Source organism: Hippopotamus amphibius, chromosome 8, assembly GCF_030028045.1.
Source record: "Hippopotamus amphibius kiboko isolate mHipAmp2 chromosome 8, mHipAmp2.hap2, whole genome shotgun sequence".
In the NCBI taxonomy this organism is placed as follows: domain Eukaryota; kingdom Metazoa; phylum Chordata; class Mammalia; order Artiodactyla; family Hippopotamidae; genus Hippopotamus; species Hippopotamus amphibius.
The window spans coordinates 128,469,499-128,491,284 of NC_080193.1; the positions used below are offsets into that span (position 1 = coordinate 128,469,499).

Consider the following 21,786-nt stretch of genomic DNA (forward strand, 5'->3'; position numbering starts at 1 on the left):
GGGGCTACTCTTCGTTGTGGTGTGCAGGCTCCTCATTGCTGTGGCTTCTCTTGTTGAGGAGCACAGGCTCTAGGCACATGGGCTTCAGTAGTTGCAGCACATGGGCTCAATAGTTGTGGTTCATGGGCTCTAAAGCACAGGCTCAGTGGTTGTGGTGTATGGGCTCAAAAGTTGTGGCTCACAGTCTCTAAAGCACAGGCTCAGTAGTTGTGGTGCATGGGCTTAGTTGCTCCACAGCATGTGGGATCTTCCTGGAGTGGGGATCAAACCCGTGTCCCTTGCATTGGCAGGCAGATTCTCAACCACTATGCCCCCTAGGAAGCCCTCCCTTGCTGCTTTTGATATTCTCTCTTTATCTATAATTTTTATAATTTTGATTACACACAAAATTTTTATCTTGGTGTGTTCCTCTCTGGGTTAATCTTGTATGGGACTCTCTACAGTCCCTGGACTTGGGTGCCTATTTTCTTTCCCAAGTTAGGGAAGTTTTCAGCTATTAACTCCAAATATGGTCTCAGTCCCTTTCTCTCATTTCCTCTGGGACCCCTATTATGGAGATATTAGTGTGCTTCATGTTGTACCAGAGGTCTCTCAAACTGTCCTCATTTCTTTTCTTTTTTTTTTTTTTTTTTTTCATTTTTCTATTCGGTGGTGGATATTTCCACTGCTCTGTATTCCAGCTCACTGATCTGTTCTTCTGTATCATCCAGTCCACTATTGATTCCTTTTACTGTATTTTTCATTTCAGTTATTGTATTCTTTATCTCTGGTTGTTCTTTATGTTTTCTGTTTGTTTAGAACTGCTAACTTCTTGCTCTGTGCATCCATTCTCCTCCTGAATTCTCTCATCATCTTTATAATCATTACTCTGAACACTTTCTCAGGTAGATTACCTATCTCCACTTCACTTAGTTCTTCTTCTGGGGTTTTATCTTGTTCCTTCGTCTGGAACATATTCCTCTGCTACCTCATTTTGTCCAAGTTGCTATTTGTATTTTTATGTCTGTGGTAGGTTAGTTAAGTTTCTTGACCTTGGAGAATTGACCCTGTGTAGGAAATGTCCTATGTGTCCTAGCAGTGCACTCCCTTCTTGTCACTCAAGGTATGTTCTCTAGGGGTTCCCCCTAAGATGACTATGTGGGTCCTTCTGTTGTGGTGGGCTGATTATTTACACAGTCTGGTAGGATCTGTTGGCCACTAGTCTGGTTGGTATCCAGCCCTACTTTGTGTGGATGCTGCTGGTTGCTGTTTAGTGGGGTCTAGTCATAAGGTGGCTGGATGCCAAGCTCTAGGGGACCCTGGGGCAAGTACTGGTTCACCAGTGGGTGTAATCAGAATCTTGAAGACTCTGAGGCTGTTGTCCACCCACTTTTAGGTGAAGCCAGATCCTGGGGTTGGTGGCAGAATACTAACAGGCAGAGCTCATTCCTGGAGTTTGGCTGCAAGGCCCAGGGATCCCAAAGCTTGTTTCAGATCACTGGGGGGGGGGGGGGGGGGCAGGGGGGAATTCTTGACACAGTTGGGTATGAGGTCTAGGGTGCTCCAAAGGTTGTATTGGCCAGCTAGTGGGAAGGGCCAGGGCCTGGGGCCAGGTGGTCCCAGGGTAAGGTCTGACATGAGTTGCAGGATCACAGTTTTCTTGATTTTGGTGTCTGCCCCCTGGTGTAGAGGCTTGTGCAGGATTTTTGGTGGATGTGGGTGGGGGGGCAGGTGACAGTACATGTTCATTGGTGGGTGGAGCTGGCACTTGGCCCTCAGGTTGGCAGGGCCATGTCTGGGGGCATGTTGAGATGTGGCTGTGGGCTCAGCAACTCTTTAGGCAGGCTGTCTGCTGATGGGTGAGGCTCTTTTCCCACCCAGTTAGTTGTTTGGCCTGAGGCATCCCAGTATTGGAGCCTACAGGCTGTTAGGTGGAGCCAGGTCCTGGCCCCAGATCCAATGTCAGTCACGAGGAGTGTTCATGAGACCAAATGCTCCTCACTAGGTCAGTCACCAGTGTCCATTTCCCCCAGGTAAGCCACAGCTGCCCACCCCACTACCTCCACAGGAGAGTCCCCAAGACCAGCAGATAGGTCTGGCCCAGGCTCCTGTCAAGTTACTGTTTTTTCCATGCCTCTCAGTGCAGAAGAGGTTTTGTGTGTGCACCTTTAGAGGGAACTCTGTTTCCCACAGTCATGTGGGTCTCCTGCAATAAAGCTCCACTGGCCTTCAAAGCCAAAAAAATACTCTGGGTGTGTGTCTTCTTGGTGCTAGACTCCTGGGCTGGGGAGCCTGACATAGGGCTCAGAACTCTCACTCCTGTGGAAGAATATCTGCAATATAATTATTCTGCAGTTTGTGGGCTGCCCACCTGGGAGGTATGGGATTTGATTATATCACGAGTTTGCTTGCCCCCTCCTACCCATTTCATTATGGTTCCTTCTTTACGTCTTTAATTGTGGAAGATCTCTTATGGTAGGTTCCAGGCTTTTCCATCAATGATTGTTCTGAAGATAGTTATGACTTCGGTGTACTCCTGGGAGGAGTTGAGCTCAGGGTCTTTCTATTGGGCCATCTTGGCTGCTCTTCCCCTGGTTTTCTTTTGTATTATGCTTGAGTTCTCTTCTTTTTGATTTTGTGGATCTATTGTATATTTTTGATTTGTGGTTACCTTAGTTTTCAAGTATGTTAACTCCTTACTATATCTACTTGCTTTAGACTGGTAGTCATGTAAGCTCAAACACATTCTAAAAAAAAATCTACATTTTCTTATTCCCCTCTGTTCCCACACATTTTAGGAATTTGATGTCCTCTTTTACTTTTTATTTTATTTTTTTACATATATATGTATTTATCTGTATCTTTTTCAAAATTCTTTCCCTTGTAGATTATTACAGAATATTGAGCAGAGTTCCCTGTGCTATATAGTAGGTCCTTGTTGGTTATCTATTTTAAACATAGCAGTGTGTACATGTCAATCTTTCAATCTATTCCTCTCCCCAACTCTTCCCCTCACTGGTAACCATAAGTTTGTTCTCTAAGTCTGTGAGTCTGTTTCTCTTTTTTAAATAAGTTCCTTTGTATCTTGTTTCTTTAGATTCCTCATATAATGACATCATATGATATTGTCTTTGTCTGACTGACTTCACTTAGTATGATCATCTCCAGGTCCATCTGTGTTGCTTCAAATGGTGTTATTTCATTCTTTTTTAATGGCTGAGCAATATTTCATTGTGTATATGTACTACATCTTCTTATCCATTCATCTGTTGATGGACATTAGGTTTCTTCCATGTCTTGGCTATTGTAAACAGCACTGCAATGAACATTGGGGTGTAAGTATCCTTTTGAACCATGGTTTTCTCCAGATATGTGCCCAGGAGTGAGATTGCTATACCATATGGTAGCTCTATTTTAGATTTTTAAGGAAGCTCCATACTGTTGTCCATAGTGGCTGTATCAACTTACATTCCCACCAACGGTGTGTAGGAGGGCTCCCTTTTCTCCACACCCTCTGCAGCATTTATTGTTTTTGACTTTTTGATGATGGCCATTCTGACTGGTATGAGGTGATATCTCATTGTAGTTTTGATTGGCATTTCTCTAATATTTAGCAATTTTGAGTATCTTTTCATGTGCCTCTTGGCCATCTGTAGGTCTTTTTTGGAGAAATATCGATTTAGGTATTCTGCCCATTTTTTGATTGCATTGTTTGATTTTTGATATTGAGCCACATGAGCTGTTTGTGTATTTTGGAAATTAAGCCCTTGTTGGTTGCATCATTTGCAAATATTTTCTCCCATTCTGTGGGTTATCTATTGATTTTGTTTATGGTTTCCATGCACCTATGGTCAACTAATCTATGACAAAGGAGGCAAGAATATACAATGGAGAAAAGACAGTCTCTTCAATGAGCAGTGCTGGGAAAACAGCACAGCTATATGTAAAAGAATGAAATTAGAACACTCCCTAACACCATACACAAAAATAAACTCAAAATGGACTAAAGACCTAAATGTAAGACCAGACACTATAAAACTCTTAGAAGAAAACATAGGAAGAATACTCTTTGACATAAATCTCAGCAAGATCTTTTTTGACCCACCTCCTAGAGTAATGAGAATAAAAATAAAAATAAAAATAAACAAATGGGACCTAATGAAACTTAAAAGATCTTGCACAGCAAAGGAAACCATAAACAAGATGAAAAGACATCCCACAGAAAAGGAGAAAATATTTGCCAATGAATCAACAGAAAGGATTAAACTCCAAAACATATAAACAGCTCATGTAGCTGAACATCAAAAAACAAAAACAAAAACAACCCAATCAAAAAATGGGTGGAAGACATAAATAGACATTTTTCCAAAGAAGACATACAGGTGGCCAAGAGGCACATGAAAATATGCTCAACATCACTAATTATTAGAGAAATGAAAATCAAAACTACAATAAGGTGTCACCTCACACCGGTCAGAATGGCCATTATCAAAAAATCTATAAACAATAAATGCTGCAGAGGGTGTGGAGAAAAGGGAACCCTCCTGCATTTTGGGGGGGAATGCAAACCAGTACAGCCACTAAGGAGACCAGTATGGAGGTTCCTTAAGAAACTAAAAACAGAATTACCATATGAGTCTTTTTCTTTTAATTGATAGTAGTTTACTTTTTCGTTTTACTTAACTTTCTCTGTTTCTCTGAATTTAGAAGAAACAGTTATCTACTGTGGTCTTAAAGGGCCATTTTTATGTGGGAGCATCTCTGTGTAGCCTGTGGGAGTCTAATATTTTTGGTGTGAGGGTTGTTTTTGGTATGGATGCCTGCTATATCTTTCTTCAATGTGTGCTGGATGTTATCCCCTTGTTGGGGGTGTGATTGCTGTTGGGGTGACCAGAGCCTGCTCTGGATGTTGAATGGGGCATCCTCTTTGCTCCGGGGTTGTCACAGCCCTGTTGGGATCAGGGTCTGCTCCCCAGTTGTTGGAGTAGAGGCCCTCAGATCTGTTTCAGAGATGCAGTATGAGGTAGGCATTACTGGAGCACTTCCACTGGGAGAGGAGGCACTGAGTATTCCTCTACAGGAGCTGTCCACAGGGAAGAGCACTCTGTGGTGTCATTTGTCACATGTTGTGTGGGCTCACAAAGTACACTGTTGTTGGCACTGCCCTCGGCATTGCCTCAACCCTGGGAATGCAGGAAATAGGTCTGGGTGTCCCTGAGGCACTGTGCTTACAAAGCCTCTGGCCCAGATCTGCCGAAGTTCAGTACCCGGACTTGCTGTAGTCAAGCAACCTGGACACATACCGGGAACTACAGCAATCAGCTCACATGCCAGCCCCACCTCCTTGTTAGCACACCCACAAAGCCTGCTGCTACTAATGCTGGACCCACCCCAGCCACAGGAGCACCAGCAATCCACTCGGATATCCCACAAGCGCTGTGCTTACAATGCTACTGGAGGCATAAATCCAATCCCCACACAGTTGTGGGGAATTGGCTCAGATTTCAGCCCCACCTCTGTGTGTGTGCAATCTACAGGTGCTTGCGTGCTCCCAGGGCTCACAGAGCTGGAGCTGCGCCCACTGTGAGCACACTGAGACTGTGGTTGCTATGGTAGGTCCCCGCCCCTCCTGTGGTATGCAGGTCAGAAATGGGCTTTCATGGCAGACGTGGGCTCCATCCTGCGCATACTCCCAGTTGTGGTCTGAACCACACTTCAGTCCCTCTGGGCTGTCTCTGCGCAGGCAACCCCAGTCCTCTCCCTGGGTCTGCAAAAGGACAACTATTGTATGGTTCCACTTACATTAGGTAACTTCAAATCCATAAAAGTGGAGTAGTAGTTTGCAGGGGCTGGGGGGAGGGGGAAGTGGAGAGTTATTATGTAATAGGTAGTTTTAGTTTAGGTTGATGAAAAGTTTGGGAGATGGATAGTGGTGATGGTTGCACAACAATGCGATGTACTTCATGCCACTGATCTGTATACGCAAAAATGGTTAGAATGGTAAATTTTATGTTATGCATGTTTTACCACAACAGAAAATTAAAACATGGCCCGGTATGGACCAAGTCAGGAAGAGGAAGGGTGTTTGACTCTGTGTGGGTATCTGGGTCCACCACTGCTCTTTAATATTTGCCATTATGCACAATTCCCTCTGCCGTACCTCTTAAGCCTGCATAATAAGTAATTAAGGAATTAGGTTTGACACATGTGTCATCCACAGTGCAGTATCATAAAGCAATTGCCCTGCCCTGTAAGGGCTGCTGTTAGAAATGCAACCCCCTGCCTTAAGCACTTCAGGCTTCCTACTGCTCTGGGGTAAAATATGAAGCTCCTTCAAAAGGCCTTGCAAGGCTTTGCACACTCTGAGCCTGTCTTAGGTCTCCAGCACGTCTTGGAGCCAGCTCACCCTTGCTCTTCCACAGTGAGCTTTCTGCCTTCAGTTCTTTGTGCCCCCATGGTTGTTTCCTCCTTACAACGTATCCTCTTCTCTCTCTGCTTAGTTAGCATTTTCATTCTTCAGAGTTCAGGTCTACTGTTCCTCCACAGAAAACATTTCCTCACCTCAGATCAGCTTAAATCCCCTTACTACATGTTCTGGCAACCCCACATCCTTTCTTAGAAGTGTTTTTATATTTGTTTATTTGATTACTCTTCTGTCTTCCCCAATAGGGACGAGCCCTAGGAGAACAGGGACCCTCTAGCTTTTTTCACATTGAATCCTGAGCTCATAGAGGGCCTGGCACTCACTCATAAGCCCCTCAATCATTATTGGCTAATGAATGAATGAATAGAAAGGTAACTAATGATATCGAAGTGAGTTAAAGATTCTTCTCCAGTTTATAAGTCATTGATGCTGTGACCTTCTCATCCAATACTACCTTCTTCCATGTAAGAGAAATAGAGAGAATTAAGATTATTCCACAGCAAGAGATGTAATACATTTTAGATTGACAGCGAAAGGAAAGCTATTCAAGGTAGGGGTTCATTTTTACAACACTGCATAGTCTATGCTGATTTTTCAAAAAAAATTATAAGCACAATTTGAAACCAGAATGACACCTCTTTTAATTTTCTCTCACTGGTAGTCATTGATCTGCATTCATCTTTCAGAGGAAACATCATTGAATTCAGGAGGAATCTATTTAACCTGCCTGGCATTCAAAAATTGCTGGAAAAGCTTAGCTCCTGTACGCTATGCCAGTGACCTTGCTAAGCAGGTATGTGAAACACTTAAATGTATAATTTTCTACAGGCGCTTTTGGTAAAAACATGCTTTCTTCTTTCTCACATCTTCCAGTAAACCTCATTATCCTTCTTGTGACCCTGTAGGCATCTCATTTTCTCTTGGCTTGTTTGCAAGTGTTAAAATATTAACTGCATCTCCTGCTTCAGGAAGGGTTGCTTGGCTACTACTCTCCATTTTTACCATGTGAATTCTTTTACTTCACCATCGCTACCTTGAATAATGGAGTTTAACGCCTTTTCAAAGAAGCCAGACATAATTAAAAACCTCTTATCTTTATTAAGTAGAGCAATAGTTATTCTCATTTGGAAGACCAAGAGGAATATACATGGGAGAATATGTATTGATTTTGAATAATGTGGAAACTAAATTAAGATAAGGTCATTAAGGGGTCAGTTACCATGGAATTGGGGGAAAGGAGCTGTCATGTAGGATACCAGCTTTTAAGTAAGGTAGGAGTAAGGAGGAGTAAGCAAGGGCAAGGATGCCCAAGAGATAGGTTACCAGCTTCATTCATCAGCTTTCAAAATCATCTTGGAAAGGTAAACTATATAATGGTGGAAAATCATTATATATAAGGGAAGCTTTGCAGCTGATATTGAGATCTATGAGATAGTAAAATGCTGAAAAATAATGACCTCAATAAAATTTATTCAGTGACTTTTTTTATTCTCTAGTAATTTTAGGCTTTGTGCTCGACTCTGGATAGCAGGCATAACGTTGCATAAAACACCATCCCTGTACCTGGGGACCTTGAACTATTATATAAATGAAAACAGAAAGGCATTTGGCTGCCTTAGCATTTCTCAAAGAAGCCTTTGACTGTGGATATTAAAAGGGATTACAGCAGGACTTCTCAGAGCCTTGAATATGTTAATGAATACTAGGAATCATATCTAAGAAGGGGGTATACTATATTATGGTTCCCAAGTTTTTCGAAGATGTCATCTTGATTTTGTGTTTTGCTCTGCAATTGTGTGTGTTTTGGGAGGAACAGCTTGTGAACTTGTGAGATTATAGCCTGGAATACACTCTGGAAGATGCTGGTGTTAAAAAACAGACGTGGGTCCTAAAATTAAATAATTTTGGAAATTTTTTCATCTAATAGTATACCAATTGCTTAAATCACTGAGAAATGGTGTAGGACCCATAACAGGCAGCTCTAAAATCCAGTGCCTCTTCACAGCAGCAATATTCCTAATAGCTGAAAAGTGGCAACTGCCCAAATGTCCATTAATTGATAAATGGGCAAACAACATGTGGTATATCCACATGATGGAATATTATTCAGCCACACCTGCTACAATGTGGATGAACCTTGAAAACATTATGCTAAGTGAAAGAAAGCAGACACATAAGGCTTCATATTATATGATTCCATGTATACGAAATGTTTGGAATAGGTAAATCCATAGAGATAGAAAGCAGATTAGTGGTTTCCAAGCACCAGCAAGAGAGGAAAATGAGGAGTGGCTGCTAATGGATATGGGTTTAAGGGAAAAGGAGACTCTTCTGGAATTATATAGTGATGACTGTTGAACAACCTTGTGAATATACTAAAAACCACCAAATTGTACACTTTAAAAAGGTGACTTTTAGAGTATGTAAATTTTATTTCAATTAAAAAAAAAATCCAGGACCCCCACCATACCAAATGGTTCTCTCTCCCATATTATAGGAATTGAGAACACACCTTTTCTTGTCACAATTATATTTAATGAAGATACTAGCTGTTATTTACAGAAGATATACATACATACAATTCCTACACATTAAATGTAGCCTAATTGTGAAAACAGGAAAAAATGTACTCCAAAATTACATACTAAATAAAATAAATAAAAAGTAATTATTTGGCACAATATCTATTATGTAGCAAATAAATAACTCTATACCATTGATTGAATGAACTATTTACAATCTATTTGAAAGTGCAAAACAATTGCTGAAAATTAAGATATCTGCAATAACATTTAAGTCCAGAAAATATGTGGGTTTTTTAATCAGTAACAATAACTAGCCAATAGTAAAGGATTTTTAATGCCCAGGAAAATAATTTTGAAACATGTTTTGTGCATATTGTGCTCTTTTGAAATGTCTCTCTCTCTTTTTTTTTTAAATCTTAACGCTGGCAATTTTAAGAACCTTGGAGTTTCTCAGTGGAATTCTTATATATGTACTCCTGATTTGTAAGTTTAAAAAAGTTACATTGTAAACATAAATATTATTCTATATGTCATTCAGAAATTACAGACCAGTCCTCCCTAAATTACATAAATAGCCAGAACATTTTATAGTAATGTGGTCAGGTACAATTCCTTCAGAGGTAAGACTCTGAAGATGGAAGAATATAGCCTCTAATTTGGATTTACACAGATTCCTCAACACCTTCCAAAAACCCCATGCTCAAATCAAGATGTCGAGTTAGAAATTATGAAACTATACCACCACTGATGTAGCCAAATAAATACCACCTGTAGCACATCTCATCCTGTAAACACTCCTAGAAAAAAATGTCAGGAGTGTGATACTTCTCTTGACAGTGATGTTTCTACCATACTCTTCATGTTGCTCTTAAATTTTATGTTTCAGCAAAGAAGATGGCACAACTGGAAATAAAACAGGGTGACTACAAACAGGGAATTCCTAAGCTAGAGTGTGCAAGCTGTATGCAAGTCAAAGAATTTCTTCTCTTGTCATGACGCTGGTAAGCTGAATGCAGCCCTGAGATGTCTCAGGATGGGTTTTTGCTTGTTTTATAGAATTCTCTAATGACAATACAGTCAGTAGTAGTAGCATAAATGGCATTTTTGAAAGATTGTGGACTGGAGGCAAACCGTTGTTCTGGGCACTTTAAATGTCTATGGTCGACGAGGCTCTAATCTGTGTGACATCTGTGATAAAGTTCTCTGGTTGTCAATCACATTTAATTGCCGTACATAACTCCGGACATCCTGATGGTTCTTATTAGCTTGAGCTGCATCGGGATCTGTTGAAAGAGACAAGAGCAGGATTAGCATTGCATAATATATGCATATAAAATACAGCTTTATTTTCTCCAACTTAGTACATTTATCATGGATTCCTGAGTTCTGTCAAGACCTTTCAACACACTATATTCACTGAAACGTTTCTATTTGGATGGTTCATCTCCTCCTTCCAAACCTTTTCTTCCCTGGAATCACGTATTTTGATTATTTTCCTTTGCATTGTATATTATTAAAAAAAAAAAAAGGCACCAAATAAAGGTGAAAGCATCGCCTGACAGCCCCTGGTTATACATTCCAATTGTTTCCCCTTGCCAGCCCACCTGTGTCTCACACTCTGGTCTTTGCACCCTTTGATCCAGATGAGGACTAATGGCAAAAAGACATAGTTTTCATTAGCTCCTCACAAAAGCACTTAACACCTGGACTGAGCTGAAGCAAGCCAGTGAGACTAGTAAGTCCAACTCCCCTCATTACTTGCATACAGTATACAGCATTATTGCATAGATTGTGTGTTCTTAGATACTGTCCATATTCAAGAAAAAAAAAAATCAACTCGGGCTGAAGTCATGACTTCTACCAGACCTTCAATTTTCTGATGCTATTTGTTCTGAAATCCCAAATATCATTCTATTCTCATCCATTCCCTAAAGCACTTGAGCAGCAGAGCTACCTGAAGTTAATCAATTTCCCTAAAACCAGGCTGAAAGGAGAATCAAATGCCCAGATCCCTACACAGGGAACAGACTTGAACGAGGAAGGCCATTTGACAGTGGTGAACTGGAAACACAGTTCCCTGCAGAAGTGACTGCTCAACTCCTGCATACTGATGCCACCTGGGACTCTGCACCCTGAGTTGCCGGATCTTCCTATTTCTCTAGAGAAATGAGAAATCTGGATTTCTTCCCTGGGAATTCTTCCATCTTTGAAAGGTGACATTATTTCACAATAAAAGGGAAAAAAATACTCTGTTTAGATCCAACACTCCGGCCATGGTCCATGGGCGGCCTCTGCCTGGTGGATCCCTGGTGTGGGACACTGGGAGTGGCTGAGCCAGCCTGGACTCTGGACCAGTGTTCTTTCTGCCATAGCACACTGCCTTCTGCAGTCCATCTGTTCTCCTTAGATCCACACACCACTCCCAAAGACAATTAGAATGCCATCTGCATGAGGGGCGAAGGGGAGCATTGCAGGTCTGAACACAGAAAAGCAGAGAGAAGATACAAAGACCTCCACTCGCTCTAAGAAGAAACTCATCAGTATAATTATCACATATAAATAATACCACAGTGTTTAATTTCCTCGCTTGTCATTGGCAGTGTACCCCACATGTACAATATACTGTAATTACATTGTACATGTTCCCACAATGTTTATGAATCTATTCCTATAGCTTTATCTATAGATTGTTGACTTCAGAGCTGAGCAGCTGTTGTTTACCAGCAGCTACTGATAACTTCAACAAATGCAGTGGAGATTTATATATATATATATAAATGTAGGATTTACTTCCAAAGAAGCTTATAGGAAAAATATATTCTATTTTGGTTCTTCTCTGGTTCTTGGACCTCATGGAGAACCTTCCCAAGGCACATAGCATTTGGCACACAGCACCTGGCATTTAATTTCAGGAATTTCCTAGACCCCCCTGAAGGGCCATGGGTTCTAGGTTATAAACCTTTGTTGTAGACTGGCATTGCTTGTGTATTCTCATACTCACTTGTATAACTGCTTTGTGACCATGTCTTTATACATATAGTAAATTACAAGATGAAGAGATATGAGACTTCGATTCTGGCAGAATCCACATAAGAATGGTTGATAAAGTGCAAGGCTGTTCTCATTTTGGAAGGAAGGGGAGGTATAATCATTTGAATCAATTTTTTAAAGATCGTGCTCCCCAAGTCAAGACTATTTTTCCTAGATTTCCCCAGGCATTAAAAAATGAATGTTTAGTAGTTCTGATATCCTGTGTTAGCGAACCCTCACTTTGGGCCAGTCCAGAGCATCAAAGATAGCTCTGATGGATAAAACAAGAAGCTTTTAGTCTCTGAGCACTAGGTTTATTGGAGGGGATGGTACTGGTAGCCTCACAGTCATGTCCATGTCACATTATCATGTTAAGTTAACGAGCCCAGTGACTTCAATGACTCACACAATGAAGTTACCACAAAACTTTACAGGGGCTACCGTCTCACTTCCAGACCAGCTGGAGGGAGCCAAAGCCCCAACCCCCACCCAAAGTCCCAGCCCAGAGGAGACAGTAGCACTGGCCTGGCACAGTGATCTGGTGTGATGATGCAACTTAATTCCCAAGAGTTTAAACTTGCTATTTATTATTAGTGACAGTTTTATTAAAGCATTGTACTATACCAGTTATTGTGCAGATTTAAGAAAAGCACCTTAATTCACCTAGAAATATTAGAAATATAATATGAATTCCTGCTATGGGACCTTCTACAAATGTGCTTATACACATTAATGCATTCTCGCAACACCCCAAGAGACAATAAATATTATCTTTCCTAGTTTATAAATGACAGAATGAGTCATCAAGAGTTGATGTGAGTTTCTTAACATGAAGCAGTGAGTCATAAAGAGTGTTGGTTAGAGGCAGGCTTTGTTGGCAATCATGCCTTAGTTGTCTCTATCCATTCTGGAAAGAGCAAATGAATTCTCTATAAGTTCATTCATAAAATAATATTCTTATGGTTATTTTAAACGCAAGGCCCCCTATCCCACGGGATTCATGGTCCAAAGTATCTCTGACACAATCAAATGTTGTCCAGATTTCCAGAAAGTCTCAGTAGACTCATTAAAAAAGACTTAGTCACCAAGATTCATATTGCAGCAGCATTTAACTTACTGAAGGGTTGGCTCCTGCAGTATCTCACCGTTCTGGCAGTATTTGCAATCATGCGCTGAAAAGAATAAAAAGAAAAACTGAAATGCAGGTAAGCTTAATGTAGAATCCAAAATAGAAAACAAACTGATACTTATTTCAGTAACAGCTGGGACCATGAAAAACAGCAGGTTCTGAGATGTTGATTATCTGGAGGCAATTGGTTGACGTATAACCTGCTTAATCACTTGAAAGAGGCCCCCCCGCCTCCACCAAACACACACACACACACACACACACACACACACACACACACACACACACGTATTTGTCAGGTGAGGAATACTAGTGGCATAACTCTTGTCTGACTGCTTGTTCCTCAGGATGTAAAGAACAGGCTGTTTTTCTTGAGACTGTACCTTACTCCTCAGGACTAATTTTTACCATCCTTTCTTGAGGTCACTGTGAATTTGCAAGAGAATTTGTAACTATTCTAGATTTGAAGAAGGGTTAGCTTGTCAAGTTCCTCACAGTTAACAGGACTCGGTAATGAGGTATTTGGTGATATTGATAGAACAATCATAGATATTCTATCTCTACATTTTTCTATACACTATACATTACTAACATTTTTCATCTTCCAGCAAAAGTATGTTTTAATGTTAACCTTAATTACGTGACTCCCCCCTCCTTCTTCATCATCCTTTCTGATTATCACACTAACACATGCACATTGTAGAAAATCTAGAAAATGTTGAGAACAAAGTAAAAATCACATAGAATATTGCTTCACAGAGTAACTTCCGTTATATTCTGGTACATTTCCTTCTAATACTTTAAAAATAAATATACTTAAGCATGTTTTTCAAAAGATGGAAGTCATAACATACATATTTTTGTTTTGATTTGAATCTTTCCACACGGCATTATGACTCTTTTCCATGCCATGTGCATTTTAAAATCTTTTTTAAATAAGCAGGTATTTGGTTATGTGGATGGATCATCATTTATTTAACCTTTGTTAATTTTGTCATCAAATGATCTCAATTTCTACGTTCTGGCTGCCATAAAAACTTATAAGGAAAGCTTTTGAACTGCACCCAACTTAGTTAAAAAAAAAAAAAAAAAAAAAAAAAAAAAGGAGGAAAGAAATGAAGACCAGAAACATGAGGAAAAACATCGGTGAGACTGAAGCACCATTTCTGAGCCACCATGTACATTTCTTTCTCGTGGTATTTTAAGGGTAACTGGGACCCCAGTCTCTGTGTAACATCTCGGGACACTTTTGCTCTCAAGGCAGTCCCACAGAGAGGGTGGATTAATTCTAACATTAGCAGAAAATCGATAAGGTTCCAGTCAGGAAAAGAGAATTTCTAATCCCTGAGTGGCTATTTAATTCCAGTCCTTCCTTTCTTCTTTTAGGGACCCTTGGCTTGCCAAAATATAGAAAATGACTCTGAGAAAACTGATGTAGTGTTAAAAAAAAATCAACTTATCTGGCAGGGAAATTTTTTCATAGAAGAGTTGAAGCTTTACAAATATATACAGGTGAACATTCATAATACCTCGCTGAATACTACTGCTTTGAGGACTCTGGCAAGCATGAAGTGACATATGTCTGCAGTGGATAATTTCTCACACACAAAGAAGCAATCGGAAAAGTTTGAACTTCACTTTCATAAAGGATCCTGAAAACCAGCACGTCCGTTGATCAGCATGAGAAATATATTACAAATACCTCCAAGAAAATGTAACATACAATGTATAATTAGCCTCTGATATATGGAGCTCTGAAATAAACAGTAACTACGATAATTTTCCTGCTAATTTACTTTAAGTTGTTTTTTCACTTCTCCAAATGCTTTGCATCCAAAGGGCACAAGTATATTCCATGTAGAATTATTGTAATTCTTCAGATATTGAATGGAGTGTAATTACTGAAAACCCTGGGAAATGCTGCCAGTATGCCCCTCTGAAGAATAATAAAACAATTAGCAGGGGTCAGAAACCTCTTCCTATACCATTTTGTAGGGAGTAATTGTTCTGCTTTTTAGTTTTGAAAGCTGAAACATTTCATTCTGACTTTGGTTTTAGACTACTTTTTACAGCTATACTCTGAGGCTTCATAATTTTTAGCTCATTATGTAGTTTAAAATGTGAGAACAATTGTTTAAATCAGTAATTTCCAGCTCTGGAGTTCATTCTACCTTTCTAAATCTTTGATTAATTTTAACAATGGTTTTAATTTTGACGTATCCCTTTTAATTGTACTCAAAGACAACTTCGGTTTAACTTTGCAATCCAAATCTGGCTGTGCAATGAGGCCCATCCATTCCCTTTGAGATGGCTGCATAATAATATTGTAATATGCACACCCTCAGTAACAGCACCCGGACTCCACTAGCACTCCTGGTCAGTGCAGTTACAGGATGCTTTCACACGGCCAAAGAAGGGTTAACAATATTTTTAACCCCACCCTTTCTACCCACTGACACATGCAATATTTAATATGCTACTAACAGCTACAAGGTGCTTTCCTGGAGTTGCAGAAGGAGACTTCAGAAGGCCCCTTCTTCAATTGTCTCCAGGGGCATAACGTAGGCATCAAAGCCGGCTTCCCACTGTTTGAACGCATCTGGCAATGAGGAACTCATTACCTCCAAGGACAGCCCCTTGCATTTTTAGACATTTATGACCACTAGAAGTTTCTTTATCATTTTGAGTCCACGTCTTTCCTTCTCTGCTTTTCACCCCACTGATCCTAGCTCTGAGCTCTGGAGCCACAACAAACACATTTAGTTCCGTTTTAACAGGACAGTTCTTCAAATACTTGAAAACCGCTATCACGGACATCTCTTCACCCCCAAGTCTTTTCTGGTTCAGCCTAAATATTCCCGCTTTCTTCGACAGTTTCTCATAAGTTTCAGGTCTCTCTGGACAGTCTCTAGTGCAGTGCCCTACACTAAGCAAATCACAGAGTACAGAAGAAATATGATTTTCCTTCCTTGATCTAGACGATGCTACACATAGAAGTCCACAGTTTAAAAAAAGCCACATTGCTGACATCTGAACTTAGTGAATTAAACCTCTCAGCTCTCTTCCCTGAGCTTCCTTTGCTGTAGATGTGCGGGTGGTTTCTTGGGCCAAAGTGGAGATTTCTGCATTTATCTCCACTAAAAGCCATCCAGTTAGTCTTTTTCTATCCTTCCCCAGACTTAAGCCTCACGTGTCATTTTTGACAGCAGATGACTGTTTATTCATTGCCGTTCTCAGAGAAGGTTGGCAGAAACTAAGGTTAAAAGACAGGCTTTATTATCCAACTACCACAGCAGGGATGAAGGCAAAAATTATACCCTAGGCTTTGTGGCCCTGCTGGAGCAGGCTGGCCCGCCTGGAGCAGGCCAGGCAACTTTCCTACAATGCTGGGCCAGTGGGAAAATACCTGATCACCCCAAAGCAGAGCTTCTCATTTTTTTTTTTTTTCCACTGCAGCAAACCTGAGCTTATGACACACTCCTATCAGCAACTGGCTTGTTAAAACAGTGATTTGTAATTCAGGGGCAAAGGAAGGAGAACGCGTTCCTTTAGAAGGCACCTGAATCAGTGCAAGTGGGCAGGGTGAGCCTCTCTCCACACCTGACCTGACTCCAATACAGCCCTACCCGCTGCTGGGCAGCCCCACCTCAGGGTCTGCTCATCAGCCTGATCTGGAGGATGCCAGCCGAGAAAGCGGTCCGCAATTAGAACGCCAGGCTTCCCCTTGGGAATCCACATTCCAAATTTCCCACAGCCACCCCTTTCCCTGGGACTAATTTTAGGCACAGGTTTTCAGAGCTTATTTGCAAGAATTAATATGTTCACACAGTCCCTCACCTACAGGGCTGAGAGATGGACCCAATCGAAAGTTGATGAATCTCCTTCAGCACATGAACTCACATGGGGAAGCTCAGAAAGGAAACATGAGGTGGCAGGTGAAAGCTTCTGTAACTACCCTCAGGCATGTATTTCTTCTTTTTTTTTCTTCAGTGTTTACATATTTATTTCAAAGTACTTCAGAAAGTTCGCAAGAGTTGTCCAAAGAACTCGCATATAACCTGGTGAATGATTCTTAAAAAGAACAACATTTTAAGGGCACTTCCAAGGTGTTGGGCCTGTCCTGTTCGGCAGGTCACCAGGACAGCTGACCAGTGACAGTCTGGTCTGGATGAAGGCATAGACAGTGCACGCCCAGTGACACTGTGTCAGGTATTTATCTATCAAGCTGAACACAGCGCGACTCAGAAGCAGATGTCCTTCCTCGGGCCTGAGCGGCAGAGTGACCAGCACAAAGATGCTGTCCAGAGAGGGAGGAGCCAGCTGTCCGCCCTCGAGCCTGGCCCGGGAGAGAGGCCCTGAGGCCATGGTCCCAAACACAAATCTCCCTCCAGCTCAGACCCAAGTAATTCCTCCTCCTTGAATCCAATGAGATCCTCCAGAGGAGGCTCTTCTCAGATGGGGTCCTTGGGGCCTGGGCCTCCCCGTTCACTTTCTGTGGCACCCTCCCCTCAGGGGTGGGCTGGCCATCTTACAGCTTCACTCCTACCCGCTCGGTGGATGACCCACCAGGCCTCCCCAGCCGTCCCTGGCTTTTCTGGCCAGCTCTGTACTGACGCTTGTGCCAGGTCTAAGCTCTCCCGTCCCTGAAGAGGAGTGGACTTTTCTGTCTATTTTTCAAGGCCAGCAGGCCCTCCGAGCACTACCACCTTGCACTGTTCCTCTCCCCACCTCCCACTCACAGCTGCCAGGACAGGCTTCCCCTTCTTAGGCCACGTTCCCTCCCTGCTCAGAGTCCCTTGAGAAGGTGCTCCCAGGTGTCAGGTGTCTTCTAAATGCCTGCCCTCTGTGGTCTTTGTCTTTCCTTCTGTTGCCCCTTGAGATCCTTGCCCTCCTTGTTCTTAATGTCTGTTAGATTGCTTTTCCTCTTCTTCTTTTTGCCCCTACTGATTCGACTCTGCCCCCTCCATATACCTATCAAATATAGGATCTCAGTCAATACTCTGCTTACCATGTGTAAAACCACATTCACACCACTCTGGTTATTTTGCTCAGCCCCTCATACATTTGGGACAAGAATTTTTTTCCCACATGTATATTTAAAAATATATCTCTCACCTGCAAAGATTGTGCCCATGACAGCAACCACGTGGAATTAAAGGCATGGTGAGGCCCAGAGATAAAAGATAAAATGGCCCAGGAGTTGAGCCAGTCTTCACTCTATATCCTTGAGGAAGAACCCTGGCCTCTGTCCTGTCCTATGGATCCTTAATATCCAAGTGGTGAGTGACGTACAGATACAAGTGTGTAACAGGCATGATGCTCGTGGTATACTGTACCTACGATGGCCATGGGGACATGGCAGCTCAGGTGTCTGTGCAAGCACACACAGAATACTGTGCATCTCTGCACGCAGGGGAGGACACTGAATGACTGACACAGCACCACAGGGAGGAGGGTGGACAGAAGAGTGTCCAGTGAGGAACAGAAAGCTAAGGGAGCCATCTCGCATAAGGGGTTGGTAATATAAAATGCTTGGGACATTCTGCGTAATCACATTTTCTAGTAAAATAGAAAATGCTTTTGGATTAAATCTTTTGTTACATAAATTCCTTTATAAATGCTTTAGTGTACTGTCCTATCACACCAAGTCCAATGCCGGATTATAACTGGGTTATTCTTTTACTCAAGAAATATTTCTCGCATACTTATGATATGCCAGATACCTTTTCGGGTGCTAGAGAAATATCAGTGAACAAACAGATAAGATACCGGGCCTAGGACATTTACATTCTAGTGGAGAAGACAGGCAATGAAGGGGTAACAAAGATCATCATTTTAGAATTTAAAACCAGCTGTCAAAGCAAGATTATCTATTGAGAACCAGCTGCCTGGCAAGGTGTGGAGGGTAGAAGAATATTTGAAGAGTGGTCAAGGAAGACCACTTGGAGGAGGCACACGTGAGCTGAGACCTGAATGATGTGAAAGTGTCAGATTGGTGAAGACTGAAGGAAGACAATTTCAGGCAAAGGTAACAGCTAGTGCAAAGGTCCTGAGGCAGAAAGGAAAAGAAAGAAGGTTGGTCTCACCAACTTGGACTGAGTACAGAGAAGATGAAGTGTGAGATGAGGCTGGATGGGTGCTCAGGATAACAAGTCTGGATTTGATTATATTACATTGTATTTAACATGGTTTTATTTTCCTCTGATACAGGAAGTTATCTCTCTTTGCATTTTGCTTTTTCACATCTTTTTCTTTTTTTTTTTTTCTTTCTTTCTTTCTTTTTTTTTTTTTTTAAGAGCATAGGCTCAGTAGTTGAGGCGCACAGGCTTAGTTGCTCCATGGCATGTGGGATCTTCCTGGAGCAGGGATCGAACCCATGTTCCCTGCATTGGCAGGCGGATTCTCAACCACTGCGCCACCTAGGAAGCCCACATCTTTTTCTTTTTTAAATGGAAATATAGTTGACTTACAATATTGCACTAGTCTTAGGTGTATAGCAAAGTGATTCAGTTATGCATATATATGTAAATATCCACATTTTTTTCAATTCTTTTCCATTATAGTTTATTACAAGATATTGAATACAGTTCCTTGTGCTACACAGTAAATGTTTATTGTTCATCTGTTTTATACATCGTAGTGTGCATCTATTAATCCCAAACTCCTAATTTACCCCTCCCCCCGTCCCCATTGGTAACCATAAGTTTGTTTTCTATGTCTGTGAGTCTGTTTGTTTTGTAAATTAGTTCATTTGTATCATTTTTTAATTTAATTTTTTTAAAACATTTTTATTATTTTTGGCTGCACTGGGTCTTAGCTGCTGCATGCTAGTTGTGGCGAGTGGGGGCTACTCTTCATTGCGGTGTGCAGGCTTCTCATTGCAGTGGCTTCTCTTATTGCAGAGCACGTGTGTATTACTTTTTTAGATACCACATATAATTGAGATCATATTTGTCTTTCTCTGGCTTACTTCACTTAGTATGATCATCTCTAGGTCCATGTTGCTGCAAATGGCATTAGTTTATTCTTTTTTATGGCTGAGTAATATTCTACTTTATATATATAATATTTTATATATATATATATATACCACATCTGCTTTATCCATTCGTCTGTCAGTGGACACTTGGGTTTCTTCCATGTCTTCGCTATTGTAAATAGTGTTGCTATGAACATCGGGGTACATGTATCTTCTAATTAGAGCTTTCATCTTTTCTGGATATATGCCCAGAAGTGGGATTGATGGATCATATGGTAGCTCTATTTTTAGTTTTTTAAGGAACCTCCATACTGTTCTTCATAGTGGTTGTACCAATTTACATTCCACCAACAGTGTAGGAGGGTTCTCTCTTTTCCACACCCTCTGCGGCATTTATTATTTGTAGACTTTTGGATGATGGCCATTCTGACCAGTGTGAGGTGATAACTCATTGTAGTTTTGATTTGCATTTCTTTAATAATTAGTGATGTTGAGCATCTTTTTATATGCTTGTTGGCCATCTGTATGTCTTCCTTGGAGAAATGTCTATTTAGGTCTTCTGCCCATTTTTTTATCAGGTTGTTTTCTGGTTATTGAGTTGTATGAGAGGTTTATATATTTTGGAAATTAAGCCCTTGCTGGTTGCATTATCTGCAAGTATTTTCTCCCATTTTGTTTATGGTTTCCTTTGCTATGCAAAAGCTTATAAGTTTGATTATGTCTCATTTATTTATTTTTGTTTTATTTCTGTTGCCTTGGGAGACTGACCTAAGAAAACATTGGTATGATTTATGTCAGAGAATGCTTTGCCTGTGATCTCTTCTAGGAGTTTTATGGTGTCATGTCTTATATTTAAGTCTTTAAGCCATGTAGAGTGTATTTTTGTGTATGGTGTGAGGGAGTACTCTAACTTCATTGATTTATACGTGGCTGCCCAGCTTTCCCAATACAACTTGCTGAAGAGACTGTCTTTTCTGCACTTTGACATCTCTTTTATTACTGTTATGAACTAGTTTTGTATCTTTTATTGATTTTTAATACTTCATGTGTTTATGTTTTATTTTCTCAACTGCATATAATCTCCTAAAAGTCAAAGACTACTTTTTGGATTTCTTTATAGTTCCTAACAAAATTCTTTGCCTAGATGCTCTACACATATTTAATTGCTTTGAGACATACCCTTTGGAAAATCTGCATTTAGCCCAGTTCATGTATTCTAGATAAAGAAGTAAACTTTCAAAGTCCTTGGGTAGATTTCTATTGTGTTGGAAAGGTCTGGGAATTGGGTGGATTTGAACACTTAGATTTTTACTCGGAGATTCTTTTTTCCATAGCCTGATATAAGTCCAGTGCTCTCACCATGAATCTTGTAATAATGCTATTGATGACAAAAGACAAATTGTTGCTAATAATGTAACAGCATGATTAGTGATACAAAAATATAAGGCTTCAAAACACTTCTCCTCCTTTACGAATTAGCTTCTGTTAATGTTTCCAGAATACAGAAGTTTGCCTCAGGCTTTTCATTCCAAATAAAATGACTATCTTAAAATAATATTCATAAACAAATCCACCTAAATACGGGTATATCTGAAGTAGAACCAACCTCCTAACACAGCAGCAACTGTGGCTATCAGCATGCTTCATGCAGCCGGGGGTAGTGGCAGCTGGCCAACATATTATCCTCTGATCCATTGCTAGTCTACTTCCCAACTGTTAT

General features: G+C 40.8%; 1 protein-coding gene across 9 annotated transcripts in view; it reads right to left on the bottom strand.

Moving 5' to 3' along the window:
• Positions 1 to 8,806: 8,806 nt before the first annotated feature.
• RAPGEF4 (Rap guanine nucleotide exchange factor 4) overlaps positions 8,807 to 21,786 on the bottom strand; it is a 299,086-nt gene continuing 286,106 nt past the window's right edge. For 8 of the 9 annotated variants that reach the window (XM_057744000.1, XM_057743996.1, XM_057744001.1 and 5 more), the window contains 2 exons: positions 13,076 to 13,130; positions 8,861 to 10,211 (listed from right to left, as the gene is read on the bottom strand). In XM_057744000.1, coding sequence (XP_057599983.1) covers positions 10,084 to 10,211; positions 13,076 to 13,130 — 183 coding nt within the window. In that variant the 3' untranslated portion in view covers positions 8,861 to 10,083. Of the gene's footprint in view, positions 10,212 to 13,075; positions 13,131 to 21,786 lie in introns of all 9 variants that reach the window. The other variant, XM_057743995.1, reaches the window with a different exon arrangement.